This window comes from Perca flavescens, chromosome 9 (genome assembly GCF_004354835.1).
Source record: "Perca flavescens isolate YP-PL-M2 chromosome 9, PFLA_1.0, whole genome shotgun sequence".
Lineage (NCBI taxonomy): Eukaryota > Metazoa > Chordata > Actinopteri > Perciformes > Percidae > Perca > Perca flavescens.
In genome coordinates this window covers 19213336-19235801 of record NC_041339.1, presented here as the reverse complement: position 1 = coordinate 19235801, position 22466 = coordinate 19213336, and the positions used below count along the sequence as shown (strand labels likewise).

Genomic DNA, 22466 nt, shown 5'->3' with positions numbered 1-22466 from the left:
GGCCCTGACCTCTCAGCCTGTGTATGTGTGTGTGTGCGTGTGTGTGTGTGTGTGTGTGTGTGTGTGTGTGTGTGTGTGTGTGTGTGTGTGTGTGTGTGTGTGTGTGTGTGTGTGTGTGTGTGATTGTGTGTACCTGTGCAGCCAGTGGATCCCTTCTTGACAAAGTATCCCAGCTGACAGTGGCAGATGAAGGAGCCTTTGGTGTTCTCACAGTCGCCGTGGAGACAGATGTTCGGGTTCAAGTCGCATTCGTTCACATCTGGGCAGACAGGGATGGACAGACACGCATAATATGTAAATGTTCTGGCCTTTAGAGATTAGAGTGAGAGATAATGAGACTCAGAGGAAGTCCCGCAGATGTAAAGATTTCCCAAGTTTTATTCATATTCTAAGTATTGTGTTTCCTCTCACCGATACACGTCCTCATGTCCATAGAGGCCATGAAGCCATCGTAACACAGACACCGGTATTCCCCGGGAATGTTGGTGCACTGGCCTCCGTCACAGATGTCTGGAGTCTCTTCACACTCATCAATATCTAAACGAAACAGCAGAATAATGTCAATGTGCTATACGTATGTGGAAACGCCATTAAGAAGACCGGACAGAAAAACTTATTTTCATGGGAGAACTACGAAAATATCACATTATGACATTGTTGCATTTCTTTATAGCTTCAGTTTCTTTAAAAATATTTAATTGAAATACAGATAAACTGAACACATCCTGTGTTTTATTACCTGAGCAGGTCCTGAGGTCTGGCATAAGAGCATAGCCCTCACTACAGCTGCACTCATAGCTGCCCTCTGAGTTGGTGCAGTGGGTTTCACAGCCTCCGTTCATAATGGTGCATTCATCAATATCTGCAAAGAAAGGACACAATTACAGTTAAGGTATCTAGGTCTCATTATATTAGAATGACGGGCAGTACACAAAAAGATAATTTCCCAATTATCCAACATTGGTGTCAATTTTTTGATAAAGTTGGTTCCACTCACCAACGCAGCCCTGTCGGTCTGGTGTGGCCTGGTAACCGGTGTCACAGGAGCACTGGTAGGTTCCCGGCATGTTGACGCACTGGCCATGCTTGCACAGGTTGTCACTTAGCTGGCACTCATTCACATCTGACAGGACAAGCAAACAAGTTATGCATTATAATCCATGTAGTGTATTGTACCTAATCATGAATAATAATTACAACACTAGTTTATAGAAACTAAAAGATCCAGAAGAGAAAGGTACTTTTTCAGGACTTAACATGTTTACACTAGCTTTTAAAATAAAATGTGATGTGCTGAGAATGACATATAAATCCAAGTGTGGGAATGGATATTTAAGATCCACCTTCACAGGCAGATCCATCGTTGCTGAGCGCGTGTCCGGTGGGACATTCACACTCATAACTCCCTTCTGTGTTCAGGCAGGTTCCTCCACGACACAACAGGGGGTTTCTCTCACACTCATCAATGTCTGTCAGGAGAGAGGAAGACAGGGAAGCAGGGATAAAGAGGGAAGAAAGGAGGAAAAGATGAATAGAAAGAGATAAAAAAAACAACAATGGAAGTAATTAACAGATTAGGTGATCTGTGGTTTCACACTGTGGACATGACTTCAAATTATGTATCATTTGAAAATGTGTAATTGTGTGTGTGTGTGAGTGGATTTGTTTCCAACCTACCCATGCAGTTCTTCATCATCATGAAGCCGCTCTCGTAGCCCTCGAAACATTCACACTCAAAGCTGCCAGGTGTGTTGACACAGGCACCGTGACCACACAAGTCCGGGGAAATGCGGCACTCGTCGATGTCTGAAACACAAAGACATTAAAAGGATACCCTGACTAACTCCTTACTAATTGTGACATAAATGTTTCATTTCGCTGAAATAAATTTGACTCCCTCTCTCGTACCTGTGCAGTTCCTCTCCTCTGCGGTCAGAGCGAAGCCGTTGTTGCAGCGACACTTGAAACTGCCGATAGTGTTCCGGCAAGTTCCATGAGTACATAGACCCTGGAACACCTTACACTCATTTACATCTGGAAAGGAAGACATGCATTTAAAATAATTTGGTCAAAATAATACAATTTCCTGGATGAATATTGGCTATATGGCTGTTACAGATTAAACTTTATTCTCTGTCACTTTGGTAATACAGGGTTCTACCAAGAAATGTAAATACTCATTGTGCCACAAAGCACTTTCAAGGATGAAAGCGTCCACTTGCAGTGAGTGGAAACAATTTGGTACCTTTGTAGAACGGCCTGCCGGTCAGAATTTCTCCTCTGTTGGCGAAGCCGGGCCCTCTGGGACAGATGGCTCTGTACTCAGGTGTGTCTGGTTTAGGACACTCCTCGCAGTCGATGCCCCAGGCAGAGCCCACTAAACAGCAGCACATGTCCACACGGTATCTCCCTGGCAGCGGCTCGCCACATTCATCCTCATGCCACTTCATGTAGCACTGCTCACTACGCGTATCTAGAAAAGTGGTTTATAAAATCAAAAACGAAGTCACCTCTGTTTCCAAGTTTTGTCCTAAAGGAGCAGTGACATGGATAACCTCTGGAAATAACAGTTTCATTGGATGTGATGTCTGATTTCTTTGTTGTGCAGTCCTCTTACCCACACATGTGCGTCCAGTACTGTCCAAGGTGAGACCCTCAGCACACTCGCAGCGGAACGAGCCCTGGGTGTTCACACACCGGCCATTTGTGCACACTCCAGGGAACACCTCACACTCATTAATGTCTACAGGGAGAAGGACATTTTAAGAACCGTAAAGAATTACAAGGTGAAACACACTTTTTCTCAAAAGAAATCTACAGGGAGAACATTAAGGCACATTACAAGGACAAAAAGATGATTTCATGGCATCGATGTTGGATGAAGGGAGGCTGCAGGTTTGTCACCGGTCATTAAGTTATCAAATGTTCTTACCTTCACAGACGAGGCCCTTCATACGAGCAAACCCTCGAGAGCAGGCGGTGTCTGAGGGGAAATGTAATGAAGATATTTTATGTATGAGTACTGTTTGTAGAGTATGTATACATACATTGGTTTGCCAAAATGTCAGAAAATATTAGCCTTTAATTTAAATATATATATATATATATATATATATATATATATATATATATATGATTGAAAGTAGCCAAAAACGTTTAAAACCTGCATTTTATTTAGAAGAGAACAGGCCCAAAGTGTTAAGGAGTTCAAACAAATAATGAACGTGCTCTTTGGAAGGGAACACAAATGTTCAAAAAGGAAGAAGAAAGGTCAAAGGCCCGCTTTCTGGCAAAAGTCAAAAAGTCTTTATTTAGATGGCTATTGTTATTATCTTGTAATTGTTAGTACATTGTTAGTAAAACTAACCTTCAATTGTGACTTTGTTCGGTAAACACTGATCTAAATGCTGTTTCAGAGGCTTTTCAACAAGACCTTAACTCTTTAACTCCTTAGCATAAAAATCGACAGAATTACAAACATTAAACACTAGCATGAAAAATTTGCAGCATCTGTGTGTGAGAACTGACCGATCTCGCAGGGTTCACAGGGGCTGCCCCAGGCGGCTCCCAGTGTGGAGCAGCACTCAGACTTCAGTGTGGCTCCGTTGATGTTGACCTCGCAGCGGTTGTCCTGTATCGTCAGCCAGCACGTACTCTTCATACTGTCTGTGGAGCCGGAGTTACAACAGAGAAGACTTGCTTACCTTGTGGGTGTTCTGTGTTTATCCTTCAGGCCTAACAGTTTGTTCTTCATAAAACATTTGCAAAGACAATTTATTTAAATATTTTCCTTGTGTGTGCTATTAGAGTACAACATTACTCCACAGCACCACTAGTGGTCAAAATCTCCACAGGGTACCTTTAACTATGGCAACAAAATAAACCACAAACACAATCAAAATGTCACCTTCAACTTTCCTCACTGCCATAAAACTTGTGTCTTTGGCTACACGCTGAGCTAAGTAAAGCCTATGCATCATTACATTTAATCTTATGCTACTCCATTCCTAATGAACTAAAAGAGTGTACAGTCATATCAGTGACAGGTTCTTTACAAAACCACAAGGCCACCCAAACACAAAACCACAATTTACTTTCCCTTTCTTCCCCCCGCTGAGTGATGGGCTCGAAAACAAAACAGAAATGAACCAAACGAGAGGAATTTGGAGACCACTGAAAGAGCCAGCTCATGGAATATGTATGAGTATTTATTTAATGACTCATTCTCCATTCACTTACAATAACATCTGTATTCTGTATTAGCATGTAGCTTTCTCACAATGATTTCCCAAAAGTAAGAAATCCCCAAACAAGTGGAATATTTAACCTCAGCAGAGTCTTACATACCACATGTCATTTCGAATCTAAAGCGGATCTCTATGAAGTAAAGCAATCTCCATGTGAACCAAGGCCATGTAAGTATTTATCTAATAAATCATCTGAGCGTGTTATTTTGCCCAACATCTGAGGATGATAATGTTTCTGGATGGCTCCTGGAAGCCTGAACCACTTCAGTGTTTGTTTTCAAAAAAAGAGTAAACCTCGATTAGAATGATTAGACAAAAAGACCCTTGCACCAATTATTTCCCGTTGACACTCGTGTCTCAAGTGTGTCACACAAGCAGTTTCTAGGACCCGGCGGTGCTTCTCTAATTTGCGTCAGGCATTTGGGATGACGGATGTCTTACCCACACAGATGGTGTTGGTGGAGTCCAGCTTGCTGCCGTGGGTGCACTCGCAGTTGAAGGACCCGGCCACGTTGCGACACGCTCCATTGATGCACGGGCTGGAATCGCATTCGTTGATATCTGAAACATGTGCAAACACACACCTGAGGTCAAGGCTGAGAGGCTGATTGAAATGGATCATCATCAGCATTTGGCAAACGCAATGTGTGTGCCTTCTTTCCATGAGCCACATGTTTACTGGAAACTAAATGCAACACATCTGGTAATAATGTCACCTCATATTGACCTTGATTGTTGGTAAAAACGACAAAATACATCTGGATGTGAGAGAGCACAAAGTGAGAATGTGTGCGTGAAAGTGCTCACCTTCGCAGGTCTCTGAGTCAGGTTTAAAGACAAACCCTTTAGGACAGGAGCAGGTGTAGGAGCCGGGAGTGTTTCTGCACAGACCGTTGTCACAAAGCAGACGGTTTACCAGACACTCATTGATGTCTGCAATGGAGGCGACAGAAGGCAATGGTTAGAAAACAGAGGTTTATGACTTTAGAGGGCTATCATGTAAACCAGTAGTATTGGCCTTTAAAGCAAAACTAACTTTTGACAAAAGAAAAAACACATTCTCTCACGTAAGAAAAGTTTAATTAATAAGCAATTTAACACACACTTCCTTAAAGTAGTCATTATGCTCATTTTCAGGTTCATAATTGTATTTTGAGGTTGTACCAGAATAGGTTTACATGGTTTCATTTTCAAAAAACACCATATTATTGTTGTACTGCACATTGCTGCAGCTCCTCTTTTCACCCTGTGTGTTCAGGTCTCTGTTTTAGCTACAGAGTGAGGCATCGCACTTCTATCCCATCTTTGTTGGGAGGCGCACATGCGCAGTAGCTAGGTAAGGATCACATCAGCTAGCTGTTTGTTTCTACAACTTCAGTAGTACAAGGCAGGATTAGCTGGGAGACTTCTTCTAAACGAGGGCGCAATTCCAACTTTGCGTGGAATACTTGCAGAAAAAGGACATGTAAGTAGTTCTTTTGTAGATTATGGTGAACTAGTGTGTGTTGTAGCAGTGTTTTGCCATTCAGAATGAGCTAGCATGCTACGGTTAGCCACCTCGTTTCAGCTAGTGACGTAAAAAGCCGTGCCGATTTTGAACAGCTCATCCGGAGACTGAAGGCAGGACACTTTCAGAAACCCGTATCTCACTGAAAACAGCATGGATGTTGTTGTTGTTTTTTTTTTCAAGTTTGTATGCGTGTGGAAGCACCAGAGACACAAAACAACAACCCAAATCCCAGAAAAAGTGATTTTTTCATATTATGGGCACTTTAATTCAATACACTCCTTGCTGCTGCTGCATAAGCTGCCTGCTTACCAGTAGCTTGTGGTGGCTAATGTTAGCAAACTTTGGAAAGATGCTGTGCAATTTGATGACTCTTCTCTACTTGTGCTGCTGTTGCACTGTCTTAGCATTTATTTATTTATTTATCCTGTTATTACAAGTTGTGGCCACAGGATGGTACACAGTTTTACTTTAATCAGAAATATGTCTAACGTTGCTAGCTAGGGGTGTGCTGTTTCTTCTCAATAAAAACATGGAGACACTCTGACTCACCAACACAGTTTTTGCCACTGGTGTCAGACTCGTAACCGATGTTACAGATGCAGCGATAACTTCCTCTCAGGTTCTCACATATGCCGTTCTGACAAATGTCCGGGTCAAGGGCACACTCATTGATGTCTAGGATAGAATAGGTATTAGGCTATGTACGTAGATAAATACTGATAAACAGCACTGTGGGAACATCCACATTCATGAACAACATACTCACCTCTGCCATCAGCTGTAATGCCAATACCACTGCTGCATACAGCCTGGAACTCAGCTGAAAGATACAGGACAAGATGAAAAAACACATTAGATTATTTTTTGCAACTTAAAAAAAAATCAACCAACATTTCCAAGAATTGAAAAAAAACCAGTGTAAAGCAAATAAAATACGTTACCTGAGTTTCTGGAGGGGCAGGGTTGGCAGGGCTCTCCAAAGCCATGTTCAGCATTGGCACAGCAGCACTCAGACTTGGTCACAGCACCAGGGAACGGCCGCGAGCATGTGCCCATTTTTATGGCACCGTAGCAAGTGGTCCTCATGTGTGTGTCCACACACACTCTCCCATCTACATCAATAGCCAGGCCTGGAGGGCACTCACAGCGGAAGGAGCCCTCGGAGTTGATGCAGCGGCCGTTCATACAAATGCCAGGAGTCTGACACTCATCAATGTCTGATGAAGAGAGGGCACATAATGTATGCGGCATGTGTCAGCTTCAGTTTATGAGCTAAGGTGTGTACAGAATGGGCTATTTCAATTAGTAAACTAAAGGGGATTTCCTCTAGACAGTACATATTTAAAGTGTTATGAGTTTCCTATACATCTAAAGGTGATTATTTATGTTATCATTCCAGATAGAACATATAGTGGGTACAAGAAATTTCAACCATCTTGGATTATGCAAGTCACTGTTTTCATAGGATTCAATTTTCACTGAGCTCATAGCTAGCTCATGAGCAACATTGCAAAATGATTTACAATTTTTTGGTAAAAATAAAATGAGTCCCCTAGGTTAAGTCCATCTGCAACTTTTCTTCTGCTTACACAATTCTTAATGCTCAATTTAAAATAAGTAAATGAATGGCATACAATAATAAAAATAAATCACAGAGAGCTTGATAAGGAATCAGATCATGGGGAGTTATCTAGATTGATGTGTGTTGCATTTGAGATATGCATCTGTGTTGTCGGTGTTATGGTGTGACTGCAATAAAATGGCAGCTACTCTTGAAGCTTACTACTCAACAGAGACTCATAAATTCATACATCTATTCATCTTGTTTCAAAAAGTCAGACAAAACACAAATGGGATCTGCAGGACTTCAACAAACACCAAATCTGTCAACACAGAGTCCTGTTAGGCCCAAGACTTGAGGTTTGTGTTTGTACTTCATAAATCATTCATACCGGTGCAGTAGCGTCCGTTAGGTGCTAAAGCAAAGCCAGGCTTGCAGATACACTTGAAGCTGCCGTCTTCATTGATGCACATGCCATTAAGACACATATTGGTGGTGGCGCATTCGTCGTGATCTGGAGGGAAATGAGAGGAGAATTAAGTTCACATTTATAAAGGTAAAAAGTTCACGTGAAGTTCGACCTGTTCCCGGGTTAGCTTCTCACCGATGCAGTTCTTTCCATCAGGAGTGAGCTCGAAGCCAGCATTGCAGATACACTGGAAACTTCCCTCTGTGTTGACACAGCGGCCGTTGCGACACATCACCCCATTCACAATACACTCATCAATATCTAAAGAGAGGAGGAAGAGGGAAGATGCACGTGGCTTAGTTTGTTGTATTTTAACCACCAGTCATACTAAATTGTGCAACAAACAACTTCAGTGAAACATATGTAAAAAAGATTTATGTTAAACATCTGCATGTGTATGAAACATCCTGGGGAATTGTTACAGTAATATAGTAATAAAAGTAATAAAAACAGCACAGATAGACATACCAATGCAGGCTTGTTTGGTAGGGGTTCCCTGGTAGCCCTCATGACACTTGCAGTGGTACCCTCCAGGTGTGTTGACACAGTCTCCATTGATACATGGATTACTTACACACTCATCCACATCTGTGGAGAAAAGAATAAAGTGCATAAAAAACTATGACCTATCCGGACATAGTGAATGGATTTAAATATTTTACAAACAAAAAAAACTATTAACATTTTGACATACAGTACACTTGTATTAAGTTCCTTAAATCGGCAGAAGATGGCAGTGCAGGGCATGCAATTTATTGTGGTACTGTCACATAGTCACTGTGTCTACCTGGCTATCTATATGGCTCAGGGAGGTTATAGAGAACTGTAGTGACCTGATGTGCACTTATGCATTATACAGTGTGTGAGAGCATGTTTCTTACCAATACACTCCCCGCGAACATCCTGTCTGTAGCCCATGTTGCACTCACAGCGGTAGCTTGTGGGTGTTGGTATGCAGCGTCCATTCAGACACAGGTTGGTAAAATGTTTGCACACATCAATGGTTTCGTTCATAGAAAAAGTGCCTGAGAATACACAACACACATTAACAAAACACAGCAGACAAACAAAAATATGCCATAATATACAAATATGTTATCCAACTGAGAAATGACCCCTTTTATCTAGTACCATTTCACAGGATTATTTAAATCCACAAAGCGATTTACCTATATTGCGTTGGTGTCCTCCTCCATTGCCTCCAAAGCTTCCTCCGTTACCTCCAAAGCTCCCACCGTTCCCTCCAAAGCTTCCTCCGCCATTGCCACCGATTCCTCCGTTCCCGTTACCATTGGGTACGCTGGGGAACTTGAATCCATAGTTGCCGTTGTTGTTGGGGTAGTGTCCGTTGGGGTAGCCATTAGGGAAGCCGTGTCCTTGGGGAACACCCACAATACACAGACGCCTGAACTCGTCTACAAGAGAGACAAAGATCACAGGGAACAAGTCAGTGGATACATTCAACTGTAGGTTATGTTTCATTATTTTCCATCCAGATGTAGCTGAGGAACAACATATTCATAAGCTCTCAAGTTTTGCGAACAAAGATTTTGTTTTTTTAACAGTTTATGTGGATTATTATAGTAACTGAGACTCAAAAGCACTTTGGATCACTCAAGGTCCTACAGTAATGTACTCACTGTTTCCTGGAATTGCGTAACTCACAAAGGCTATTGCACTTCCCAATACATGTGTTGTTCTTTTGTTGAAGTCTGTTATAAAGTTTACCATCTAACTGTTGTACTGGTTTCAGATATGCTTTGACTGGAGCAAAGCCTGACCAAGTAATTAGTGGAAAATGTGCATGCATAATGATCTACTCTACTCTGCTTTGGCATGTAGTTAAAGTAAGGCTAGTGTATTGTTAAAGTGTATGTTTGTATGTATGAATAAATGTATGTACAGTATTTATATGTCTATGTGTGTGAAGTACTGTATGTGTGTATGTTCTTCACTTAGTTTGACAATCGGAATAAATCAAAAACACACACATCTAATTTTGGCGGTGTGAGTGAAAGCAGCAGAACATTCTGTAACAGATCAGTTTTGGATCACACAGTATCACGCAGAGGACGAGCTTTCTGAATTTCCAGAGATGATTGGTCATTATCTTGAAACAAATCTTTTCCATCTTTCTCTGTTTAGTTTGCGCTCATGACATCATGCTCATCAATTTGAGTGGAGGCTCCTCCCTCTCTGTCACACACACATACTCTTGTCTAGTTTAACATTACTGTGTTAAAGTAATTTGGCTTGTGAAACGCTGTCATGGCTTTATTTACTGCCTGTGCTCATGCCAAGTCATAGACAATCTATTGTGTAGACTGCCAGTTTTTATTCAGCAGAGGAAGAAGGTGATGGATGTTCTGTCCTGATTTCAAGCTCATATCTATCACTTTGTTTGGGGATCAGCTTGCATATGAAACGCGTATCTTGTTTCACATAATGTATACTCACCGGAACCCCTGACAGGGCACATCTCGGGGATCTGTCCCAAAGCCCAGCAGCGTCCTGAGTCACAGCAACACTGCATCTTGGTGTACTGACCACTCAGCTCTGCAGCACAGCGGCCGCTAGCCAGAGCGGAGAAGCAGGTGCCCACACGCTGATCTGAAGTAAGAGGAGAAGCATTAACAGAATTAGACGACTGAGCGGGCAGCAACATTATGTTTCAGCGCAATAGTCATTAAAAGTCAAATAAAAAAGATACACATGGCTGATGTGTTTTTAATATGTTTTGGTATGTTCTATGTATCTCATGTTCTACGTCTCCCCTGGCTAAGAAATTAAACAAATTTAATTTAACAGAATCTGAAATTTCTTATTTTTGCTGGCCTCTAGTGGTTTTAACTCTTATCTTGATGTAGCAGTGTACTCCAGTGTGTGCCAGTACCCTGTGACATCAAGTGTAGTTACAGGTGCAACACCAAACAACTTTCATCAGTGTTTCTGGGTATGGTCAGAGGTACAACAGACTTAAAACTTTTATCCAGAGAGTGAAAGACTGTTTTTCAGCCTGGTGTAAAAAAAAATCTTTAAATGCAGGACAAATTAAGTAATATAACCACCACTGACACTGCCTTATATGCAGGAAAAAGGGTACAGCTAATTGCGGCTCTCAAAAACAGCAGTTCTGTAAGTCAGAGGGCTGGCATGGCCTTTCCATGGTGGCTGGGGAGGAAGCTTCTTTATGGGCTGGCAGTGGGAAAGGTTGCTTGGGGTCTCGACTAACAGCAGGCATCTGAAGGGCTTCCAAAAGGGGTCTTATTTGTTACAGTTTTCCAGGTCAGAGTCATTGAGGCAAGAGAAGGGGCTAGGGTTGAAAGAGCGTGTGTAGGGACTAAATGGAGAGACAAGGGTTTCTTTTAAGGAAAATACCAAGAAAGGTAAAAAGGCAGAGTAGTGAGAGGGAGATAATGCATGTGTATTATTTTACTAAGAGGAAAACATATGTGAAAAAGAATTTTAAGTGCAGCTACAGAAAAAAGGGGGAGAAAAAGGGGAAAGCAGAATGAAGGGGGGAGTTGAGGGAGGAGCACAAGTCGATTAACTCACTAATGAGCCAGCCGTCTGGAATTAATCAGTTCCATGTGGAGCAATTCTTGCCAATTAGATAGAACATGAGGGGCTGCGCTGTGTATGGGAGCACATATTGTACAGTACACACAAATGTACATGCAATTACACACACGGATATGCATTCCCATGCATATAAACGGGCACGTACACAAAACATGCATAAATACACACACATATGTTTGTACACATACATACATACATACACGCACCAATGTACATAAATACACACAATAAAAAAAACATCCCATAGGAATGAGCGAGCTGGAGGCCGGGTGGAGGAGAGGGGGAACGTAGAGGGAGGGGTTTGCTGATGAGGATGATGATGACTTAAATTGGATCCAGACTGTGGTTTGCTCGCCAGTGTTGCTCCACTACACAAGCATATGCTTTCATTTGTTGAGGTGTTTTTACAGACTGACTGACTGGACAGGTCTTTTTTTTTTTTTTCTCGAGCTTCCATAGTGTGACAGGGCATTAGGCTCTGATTACCGTCAGGCCCCCAACAGCTCCCACTGGCCTACTTTACCACGGTACAGTACATCCCACAAAACACAGGCCACAGCCACACAGTATAGCCTCCAGGGCCAGAGCTATACATCCTGCTGCTTCTAAAACATGAGGGCAAGCAAGCCAGCAAGAGATATAAAAACAATTTGCTTTCTTTAATTCACTTTATGTTCTGACCACAGAGTATGGGAAATTGCGTCAAAGTGTGTCTGTCACGTGAAGAGAAAACCAGCTGAGTTTATGAGCCCAGGTTTGTGTCAAAGTGTGACTTTAGATCACTGGTTTGGGCCTGACCGAGTCTAGTTATGTTTTGTATGGGTTTACTTATGTCTGTCTCCTCCTAATCTAGTCTTGTCCATTTTGGAAGTGGTACAGAGACAGAGGAAGGATATATGGGGGTTGTGTCTGGCACCTGTGTTATTTGCTCTCTTTTTTTTTTATCCTCCCTTCAGCAGGCTGCAGAAGAGCAATTGGAAACCACAACTGAAGGAAACAAGAAGCAGGATCCAGATGTCAGAGGGTGGGAGGGGAAAAAAAGGTCCAAGAGGAAAAGGTAAGATAGATAAGGAGGACGAGAGTGTGAGAATGCTTCACTTTTGGAGATAAAAGAGTTAAAAAAGGAGAAGAAAAAAACAAAAAGATGGAAATGTCTACAGTTCCAGAGACTTTCTCTTGTAAATCAATGGCCTGTTATGGAAGAATGAGCTTTGGTGTGATTCACACACTCATAAAAAAAAAAAAGAAATATACATATAGAGAGAGTAATATGTCTCTTCAGGACAAAGTAAGAAAGTGGAGATAGAAAAAAAAAATAAGAATATGGACACGCATAACGACTTTTGGATTTGGGTGATTGGAGCGCTGTGTCAATGTGGGATCCACTTTCTCTCTCACACACACACACACACACACACACACACACACACACACACACATTTTATTTATATAAATTTACAGAACCAAAAAGGCTTTTTACAGCATCATTGCTTTATAAAAAGCTCCACGGATGATAGAGGATGGATTGCATGACAACTACAAAATAACTGAGGAAACAAGTATTTCCAATTACAGCAATCCAGAGGTTCAGGAGCTTTTATTAGGCATGTGATGCTGATAGGCTTAAACAGACAGACCCTGAGCTGTCCGTTTTGGGGCTAAATCTTGAAATAATCTATTAACACCTGGTTGTATTTCACTGTGGCTGCCACGACTGGTGAGGATTGCAGGAATACATTAACACCTGGTAGTGTTTCATGGGACATGTCAGGAAAGTATGCACTACATGTGTGTCAGCGTGTGTGTGATTGAGTCAGAGGGGAACTAACATGAGAGTAGATTAATGCTGTCAAGGCCAAATAGTGCATGCAAGTGTGTTTGTCTGCACATGGTGACCACAGGCCAGCTTGACTCATCAGAACTCCAATCATAGGAAGCAGTGATGGAGGGACGGAAGTTAGCGGCCAGATGTGAGGGGGGGGGGGCTTGAGGAACTGTACAAATGAGTTCGAGAAATGTTGGAAATTTGCATACGTGTGCGCACACGTGTGTATGAAAGAGACTCACCCACACATCTGGAGCCATCTGTACTGGAGACGTAGCCTCGTGGACAGGTGCAGACGTAGCTACCAGCAGTGTTGGTGCATTCTCCTCCATCACATACACCGGGGATAGTGCTGCATTCATCAATGTCTGAAACACACACACACACATATACAGTTACATCATAAATACTTCATCACATCACAGGACACATCACAGCAGTAGCACGCTGCAGTAAAAGTTTATTGCACTCGGGCAACAGTTTCTCTCTGAGAAAAAAATGAAGCAAATCAAATGGATCTGCAGTCAACTAAAAGCGGAATTAATTAACTTTTGGTGAGTTCAGTTCAGGCTGAAACTCAAGCTTGTGAGTCAGTATGAAAGCTCTGTGAGAGAAGAACCAACGTAAATCAAACTACTACGCAATTACAACTACATGGTCGCGTTTCGGTGTTATTTACTGAAAGCATAAACTATTAAGTACTTAAATCTAACATTGAATGTATTTTCAGATTCATAGTCTTCTTTACTTGGTCTTTGATCAAATATCTCCTGATTTATAATATTATTTGGTCAATTATGGACTGTATTTTATTCAGCCAATTGTTTTGGTCTTATGAGTAGGCAACAACTTTGAGAAAAGTTTGGCTTCTTTTGTTTACATACCTATAAAGTAAGATATCAAAAGAAGTATAATAAAAATAAATTAATTGAATGATACCCAGCCATGTCAACAGGCAAAAGAGAAAACAATGATCAGGCTATTACATGAAAAAACGCACAACTTGTCGCACAATAGGATAAGACAACAAAGCAATCTTACAAGGATCCCAAATGTGGACAGACGCCAAATATATTGTAGGGAAATTACTCCATTCACAAGGAACCCTGCAATGTTATAATTCAAAACATATGTATGTATACCGCTCAGCATCTGGCTTAATTATATGTGCAATTGCGGTATCTACAATTGCTTCCAATCTACAAATGGCAACTAAATTGAAATAAATGCTTATACTAAAAGAAACAAAATTCCCAAGGTTACAGTGAATTCCCTGACCTTATTTAAACATGCCACAGAAATGTAGACGTGTCTGAGAGTACCTGGGCACGGTGTTGGCAGGGCCCACCTTGGTGTGGTACGCTTTATGATGGCATTAACTTGTAATAGTCAGAATGAGGGGGCCTCATTGCTCCATGAGGGGGGAACCCAAAGTGAAGTTCCAGAAGGTATTGGGTTTTTATGATGTGTCACGCTTATTCATACATATACGTAATTACTGCACCACTGCGGGGCATAATTACAGCAATAGCGCAGACGTGGTGCGTGTGTGTGCTGAGTTGAAAAAGTGAAGGGTGTGTTAGTGTTTGTCTTTCTAGGAGTAAAGAGTGTGTAACTTATATCCCTGTGGGTTTTTCGTGGATGTGTGTAGTACCGCCTGCCTTGGGAAGCTAAGAGGCTGTTCTTCCCCTGCTGACTCTTGTCTAACAGCAGTGGCAGAAGGCCTAGGTGAGGCTGGAAAAGCCCAGCCAAATAAGCCTTGTGTCAGGAGCAACAACAACACGCCAGACATTACGCTCCGCACAGACGTAGCACTGTGGGACTGACCATGTGTGTGGAGGGAAATGTGTCACCTGGGTAAATGTCTGAGCCGTCAGGTCTGCCTGTGTAACTGTGTACATATCTCCAGTATAATATAGGTGAAAACTAGGATAAAGTTCCCATTGTGTCATTTAATCTGTGATGTGTGAACCTGTGTGTGTGTGTGTGTGTGTGTGTGTTTGAACAGTGTGAGTGCGTGAGAATCCACGAATGTCAGAGCAACGGGGAGGTCCGTGTGTGTAATGAGAAAGTCTCCCAGATGCCGTAAGTGTTTCTTTGTTCAGCACTAACAGCTGGTTTTGAGCCAAAGGACTGTATTTATGGAAGGAAAATGGAAGGAGAAGCAGAAAAAAGCAGAAAGAGGAGGAGGAGGAGGGGAAAACGGAGAGAATGTTAAGCACAGTCTGAACTAAAAGCAGGCCATAAAACCAGGTGCCTTGTTGTGCCCAAAACGATCAGAGACCCGTGACATCTTAACTGGACTTTATCTTAAATGCTCCGAAACCTCAGTAATTTCACTGTGAAAGCTCTCAGTGAGGCTTGTTTGTGCATTAGCTAGAAGGGCATTTCAATAAAACTTTACCAAGGTCTGATTGCTTTCGAGATTTCACTAAACATGGGTTTCCTGCTGATCCATGACTTCAGATACACGTCACGACTGTTCTTTTGTTTTTACAAGCTTTGCGAACACTGAACTCTTTCTCTCCTCACTCTGCATGGGTCAAATGATGAAGTTGCCTGATAAATCTTAAAATAAATAAATAAACAACAGAGCTGACATCTTTTTCAAATTAAAAACTGAAAATAATGCTGGCTTTGTGATATAACTAACGCATTGATGCAAAAGATTCATTCAGATCCATTTGCTGAATTGTGCAATGTAAAAGTGGTATGCCAATTTGCGGCTTCAGAGTCATACTGTACTGTTTAATGCTGACAAGATCAGTTTGTTAATTAATCAATAACTGATACTCAAGTAATTGTTCAATTAGTTTAACAAGCACAAACTTCTAACTTTTAATGGTTCCAGCATCTACAATGTGAGGATTAATTGCTTTTGGCTGGTTTATATAATTGTTTTTCAGACAAATTGAGAATTTTGAGTCTTATCGTTGATCATCATATTGATTTTAGATTAAACATGAAAATAATCATTAGTTGCAGCTCTAGTCTTGTTGTGACCATGATCCCCTTTGCTATATATCTATATAAAGCACACACTGTAAGTAAAGTGGTGGAAAGAGGCAGAATGTGTGTATTTTAAGGTAAAAATGACCATGAAGGGGGTAGAAGGTAGACGTTTTCAGGACTTTCTAATCCTAAACTCCTGCTTTATTTCTACCTTGTCTAAGAGTGTCCTTGTAGTATAATTGCTCAGCCCTCTCTGGGCTGGAATGTGTCTACAGCATCCACGCCCAAACGTCTTTGAGCAGTGCTCAGCAGTGCTCATTCTCTCCTTACTGTAAGTCCTGAACCGTTGGTGGCGTTCACCCAAAACCACAACTGAAACTGGGACTCTGGTGAATTTAGTGAAGTCATCCTCCCTGTTTCCTCCTTTCTTAACTGCGACATAAATCACTTTTTGGTGTGTGTCATTGTAATTGCTTCCCATGAATCTGAAGTGGAGACGCTAGTTTTCTTTCTATATCTGGTTCAGCTCTCATCCATGTTACAAGTTAATAAAAGGAGAATTTAGATAATAATTCATACACTGATACACTACGGCCTTGGCCTTGTTCAGTAGAATAGATGTCATCTGGCTGAAACAGTTTAAGAGCTTTCTTTAATCCTCCCTAAAGACTAAGAACACATCGGCTTCAGTCCAACAGACACAAGCCCTGCCTGGCTAACTATCAGACTGTTTAGCCTGGGCATTGTTTAAATTCCATCCAATCAACACATTGTAATGTGAATCCACTCTGTGTGTCTGTGTTTCCATGTGTCTGTGTGTGTGTTAATGTGCACACGTCCAGACTTCTTTAACTCTGAAATGTCGTCCCTTTTTAAAAGCCCGTAGAGATTTGTAAACTGATGCCAGCAAACCCACAGTTGTCATAAAGTGCACCTTTCATAAGTGTCTCACCAGTAACTCAACAAAATCTAATTTAAGTTCCAATGGATTCTTTTGGATTGGTGACAATTTTAAATCCATAAATACTCAGCATTCAAGTAGATATTAGTAGTATATTTTGCTACTTTGTCGATCATTACATTTAAAATTTTAAATCAGCTTGTAGTTATTTCTGTTAATAATAAAGTCTCTAGCTTAAAAATGCTAACACTAGCTTGGTTTTCTTTGCTTCATATCAGTGAAATCAGTTGCATTTTTGGATCAGAAATAAAACATTTGACTTTGAAAAAAGTATTATGGGCATTTGGCATTATGTTTTACAGACTAAATGCTGAATTAATTAGTAAGATCATTAGCGACAATAATTTGTTGAAGCCTTAACCCAAATTGCAGTAGGCCTGAGGAATAGGTAAGACTGCTACAACCTATAGTATTATCACACTTCCTACAGAGTGAAGTTTGCATTTCTGTTTTTAGTCCTTGATAAAGACGTTGAGAGTATCAGCTGGAGCCATGAAGCCATCTGGAAACGAATGTCTAGCTAAAGGAACTCAATGGCCTACTGCCTCTTTTTGTAAGAACTGTGTTTGAGATCCAGCTTATACCTTAATAATATTTTCCCTGTTACTAATCATCTGGCAATTTAGACAATAATGTAATGGCAGCACATCAAAGATGGCCGCCAGTCTTTATGGTTTCTTCATTGACCAGGGTTGCGCAGATCTGATGGTCATCCATTTTTTTACTGCAATACCTTTTTTAAACATTTGGTCCTGGTTATGTAGGTTTCTTAGTTTATTGTTGAACATGTCTTTTAGTTAAATCCACATTTTTTTTGTTTAGATCAGACTCACCTTCACATTTGTGGCTGGTTTCACTCTGACGGTGGCCGGCAGGACATTTGCACTCGTAGGATCCCACAGTGTTGATGCAGTTACCTCCGGCACAAAGACCTGGCACTGCCTGGCACTCGTCCACATCTAAGAGAAGAAAGGAAAGACAGACATTGAGAAGAGGCAAAAGCAGAAAAGAACAAAGGTTCTACTAACTACTGCCATATGCAGAGCATTGGTTTAAGAGATGCAGCATCCTACAGTATGTTTGTAATATACCAAAAAACTACAAAAAGGACTCAGACTTACTTCAAACAATGTGTATTCTATAAAAGTATAAGTTTATATCAGTTAACTTGGTTCAAAGCACATTTTAGAGCATGTTTCTGGCACACTTTCTGTCGCTAAAACACATTTCTTCTTTCTTCTGTTCTAGATCTTTGTAAAGGGAATGAGGTAAAAGCGAGAAGTAACTTGGCTCCTTGATGTCTAAGACCACTTCCAGAAAGACCCACTCCAGCTCTTGTTTGAACAGGAAATGGCTTTTTAAATGTAAGTTTTTCCCAGCATTCAATGTGAGTCACTTTACCCATATACAGTATGTCAGAGGGTGGGTTCCTGTAAGAAACTGTGGATACCTCTGATCCTGTCTACCCTGACACACACACACACACACACACACACACACACACACACACACACACACACACACACACACACACACACACACACCAGTCACATTTCCAGTCAATAAGCAGAACCCAGGCAGCCTGTTTCTATTAATTTGAATACATTTAATCTCTGCTTCTTTTTTAAGAAAGGCTAAAATTCCGTCTAGTGTTGAGAAACTCTCTCTGCCAAAGAAAGAAAGTATCTACCAGCCAGCATGTTGATGTGGAGCCTGGAGTGCAATCCCATTTGGATTCATGGTCAGGTGTGCTTTGTACTTCTGCCAGAGAGATGTTGCTGTAGGCTCTCTGGGGTTTAGTTGTCTTTAGCGTGTGTGTGTGTGTGTGTGTGTGTGTGTGTGTGTGTGTGTGTGTGTGTGTGTGTGTGTGTGTGTGTGTTTGTGTGTTACCTTTTTGAATTTGCCTCATAAATAACATACACAGACTTTTACATATAGTTGGGTGGATCGTTGTATTACTACATCTTATGGAAGGCTGTGTTACATCCCTTTGATATGTTTTAACACATATCCAAATATCTGGCAGGTGTACATCAATAATTATTGGTACATACAGTATATTTTCCAGCCAACAGCTATTACACCTAACTACTGTACGTTATTTATGGCCCTGAAAGAAAACCTTTGAAAAAGCTACTAAAAGCCCTTTACATGTAGATCATATCCATTACATTGACATATTTCTAATATTATGGCCATCTAACTCAATTTAGATACTTTCCCAGCACTGGGTATAGTTGTTTTAGTGCAATGAAACTACCAAACAGGCACACAAAGATGGACTTCCTCCTGAGCACACTAGCCTGATAAACAGACTAACTGGCCTTTTTGTTTCACGTCATGCGTTTTTATTATTTGACTCACTGGGCTACTTAGAGATGTGGGCAGAGATTCAGATGCCTGGAACACACACTCAACATATCTGCCAATGAAGTCTAACAAGTATAAGTATAAGCCCACCATGTGTAACTTTCTATTGTAAATGTAAACAACAATTTTCTATAATCCCCAACTTCCCTGCATAAATACATGAACTTAATGGCTTTAGCTCTGATACTGTTGAAGTGTGGCCAGGTGCTATGAGCATCAGTACAAAAACACAGTCTCCCTCTGTGACGGCTCAAGCAAGACGTCAACCATCACAATCTGCCCAGGGTGGTGCTGGGTGTGTCCATCTGAGAGGAGCTGGATTGAGACAACAAAGAGCCTGGCTGGGCTCATTTAACAAGGGACACAACCTCCACATGTGTCATATATTGATGCAGTCTTAATGCCTAGTCTGGCCAGGGCCATAGGTTATTAGAGAGAGTCTGGTCTGGTCTGAGGGGGCTCTGGGACACCAGCATCAGGAATGTTGATGAAAGAAGGTGAATCTCAGTTCATATTTCCCTCTGTTTCTCTCTTATAATCTCCATATCTCACTCTTTTGGATTCATGTAGTCAGAGCTGCTTGATTCTGTTATGTCTGCACTATCTCTGTTATGGTTAACTTTTATTTTTGCAAGTGAAAATCACTTTTAGTATCTTTGGTTTGCCAGCACATGCACATCGGTATTCTGCTATTACTCTTATATCATTGGTGATATGATGCACTGTGTATGCACCACACCAGTGGTGAGGACAAGCTCACATTTTCATCTAGGATCTGCACATAAACACTGAGATACTGACACATAAATAAATAAAACCTAAGGCTGGTGTCTGTGTACAGGGATATGGAGATGCATGTACACATATTCTGCTAAATAAGACCGTAACAGGAAAAGACATGCTAGTATCCGGGCTTACATGTAGCTGTGTACATGTAAACACCCTCAGTTTTGTTAACATTACCTCGAGGATGTTGTGGGTAGGAATTGCAGCTGAGATGATGACGGATGAAGTAATGGCTGCACATTGTGGTGGTTGTGTGTGGCTGTGCATGTGCACTTGAGTGTGTGTGTGTGTGTGTGTGTGTGTGTGTGTGTGTGTGTGTGTGTGTGTGTGTGTGTGTATATATATATGTGTCCTCCATCATTATTAAAAAGAAGATCTGCCACCTCTGTATACAAGAAGGAGAGAATCTGACCTTGGCAGGCTCCAGTGCGGATGTTGGGGATGAAGCCTCGCCTGCAGGGGTGTGGCTGGGCGGGGCACTGCTCACAGGGGTGGCCCCATGCCCGACCAATGGTAGCGCAGCAGAGGGTTTTGGTGCAGACAATTCCACTGAGCTGGCCCTGGCACATCTGGTTGTTCACCTGGGTGAAACATGGCCCAGTCCTGTAGTCTGTGGAGGGAAAGATGCAAGAAGGTATATAGTGATTTAACATTTGATTGATTAAATGATAAAACAGTGATTCATATCCTCAAACACATCTGGTGCACCATTAACTAAAACCAGATTTACTACATAGTTGAGAATTTTCTTCTTCATGGGAAAGGCATATTCCCTGTAACATCGAACTGAGTCACTTCTTTCTTTCTTTCTTAATTTCAGTCAAACAACAAGTGGAGGGATGATGTGGAAAAAAAAAACTGGCACAGCATTAGAGGAGGATTTTCGAGAGATGACTCACTGGACCTTTAAACACGTCCTCGCAGTTTAATTGTTTCAAGTGTTTTGTTTTTGAATCGTCTCACAAAGAGGAGCATTAACAAGTAGCAGGTTAGGACTTAAGCAGAACAATATGAGAGTTGGTAGCAACATAACAGCTCACATCAGAGCACGTGATTTCAGGCATTTTTTTATTTAACCTGCTCAAGTTAAACTGCAAAACACATCCGAATTGTTTCTTTCTGCAGGAATTTAGCAATACGATTTGAATGACTGCTATGTATTTCGTCTCTGTGATAACAAGTTAACCCATTGGATTGACGTACTGAAGCACATTCCAGTATTCTGAACAGTGGTGGTTTCTGTTTCCATCCATAAGACAGTACAAGGAATGGCACTGTGGTCATCAGAAACAATCTCCCCGTGACAATCGTTCACTCTTAAAATGAACGTGACATTTTAACACATCTGTATGCCATCTTCAGTACTTTTGTGTGTCCAACAACACAACACATGTTGTCAATAAAAGAAAAGTAACACAAATATCTCGTGGAAGTCAGAAATATGTTTTGAAATTGCAGAACCTATCTTTTGGGAAAGGATGGTGACAAAAATCAAGATAAGTAAATAGACAAAGTCATTCAAACATGCTGCAAGTAAACATGAGAACAAAATGTCCCTGTCTTCAGTGATCACCTTGCCTCCTCACTCCACTGCTGTTTGCCAGTGAAACCATGGCATAATCTCGTTAAATGCACTTCACAAATCAGGCACAATGACCTCAGGCTGAAACCATTTCAGCAATATGATGTTCGTCTTTTCAATCACATACAGCCTAATGATGGCTTCCTTTGTGGGAGAAACCCTTAATAAGTTCTCTGCAGTGGCGCCAAACTTAATATAGCCTTCATTAAAAAAGTAGCTTGTTAGATTGTCACAGGGCAGATGAAAGACAAACTGCACGGTTGGCTAGCCAAGGCTGGGACAGTGAGATGTGGAGAAAGAGAGCGGCCTGCTCAGCTCTGAAGGACAGAATGGCATGAAAAGATAGGAATCAGTGGTGGTATCTGGTAGGAGTCCTTCAAACTTATTGGTTCCTTGTGCTACATGAAAGGGGATCGCAGAGAATGGGGGCAAAGAGTAGGAGACGCAGAAAGAAAGAAGAAAAAGAGAAAGAGAGAGGAAAGTAAAGTAGGTCAAACTGAGCATGAAGAGTGCAGGTTGGGGCTCACGCCAGTCCTCCCTCTCCTCCATCTGTCTTTATTTCTCTTTGCCCGCTTTATGTCTTCCTGTCTGTCTGTCTTCTACTTTCTCCTTGCCGGCCAA

At 41.4% G+C, this 22466-nt stretch overlaps 1 protein-coding gene across 2 annotated transcripts in view; it reads right to left on the bottom strand.

Annotated features, from left to right (window-relative positions):
* Window positions 1–22466, bottom strand: part of fbn3 (fibrillin 3) — a 76600-nt gene that overhangs the window by 16294 nt on the left and 37840 nt on the right. For both annotated transcript variants that reach the window (XM_028586802.1, XM_028586803.1), the window contains exons 7-31: window positions 20676–20873; window positions 17941–18066; window positions 13437–13562; window positions 10245–10397; window positions 8957–9202; window positions 8669–8812; window positions 8256–8375; window positions 7923–8048; window positions 7710–7832; window positions 6699–6974; window positions 6524–6577; window positions 6307–6432; window positions 5055–5180; window positions 4689–4808; window positions 3529–3666; window positions 2933–2983; window positions 2618–2743; window positions 2246–2473; window positions 1909–2034; window positions 1678–1806; window positions 1344–1469; window positions 998–1123; window positions 740–862; window positions 412–537; window positions 134–259 (exon numbers count right to left, since the gene is read on the bottom strand). In XM_028586802.1, coding sequence (XP_028442603.1) covers window positions 134–259; window positions 412–537; window positions 740–862; window positions 998–1123; window positions 1344–1469; window positions 1678–1806; window positions 1909–2034; window positions 2246–2473; window positions 2618–2743; window positions 2933–2983; window positions 3529–3666; window positions 4689–4808; window positions 5055–5180; window positions 6307–6432; window positions 6524–6577; window positions 6699–6974; window positions 7710–7832; window positions 7923–8048; window positions 8256–8375; window positions 8669–8812; window positions 8957–9202; window positions 10245–10397; window positions 13437–13562; window positions 17941–18066; window positions 20676–20873 — 3489 coding nt within the window. The remainder of the gene's footprint in view (window positions 1–133; window positions 260–411; window positions 538–739; window positions 863–997; window positions 1124–1343; window positions 1470–1677; window positions 1807–1908; window positions 2035–2245; window positions 2474–2617; window positions 2744–2932; window positions 2984–3528; window positions 3667–4688; window positions 4809–5054; window positions 5181–6306; window positions 6433–6523; window positions 6578–6698; window positions 6975–7709; window positions 7833–7922; window positions 8049–8255; window positions 8376–8668; window positions 8813–8956; window positions 9203–10244; window positions 10398–13436; window positions 13563–17940; window positions 18067–20675; window positions 20874–22466) is intronic.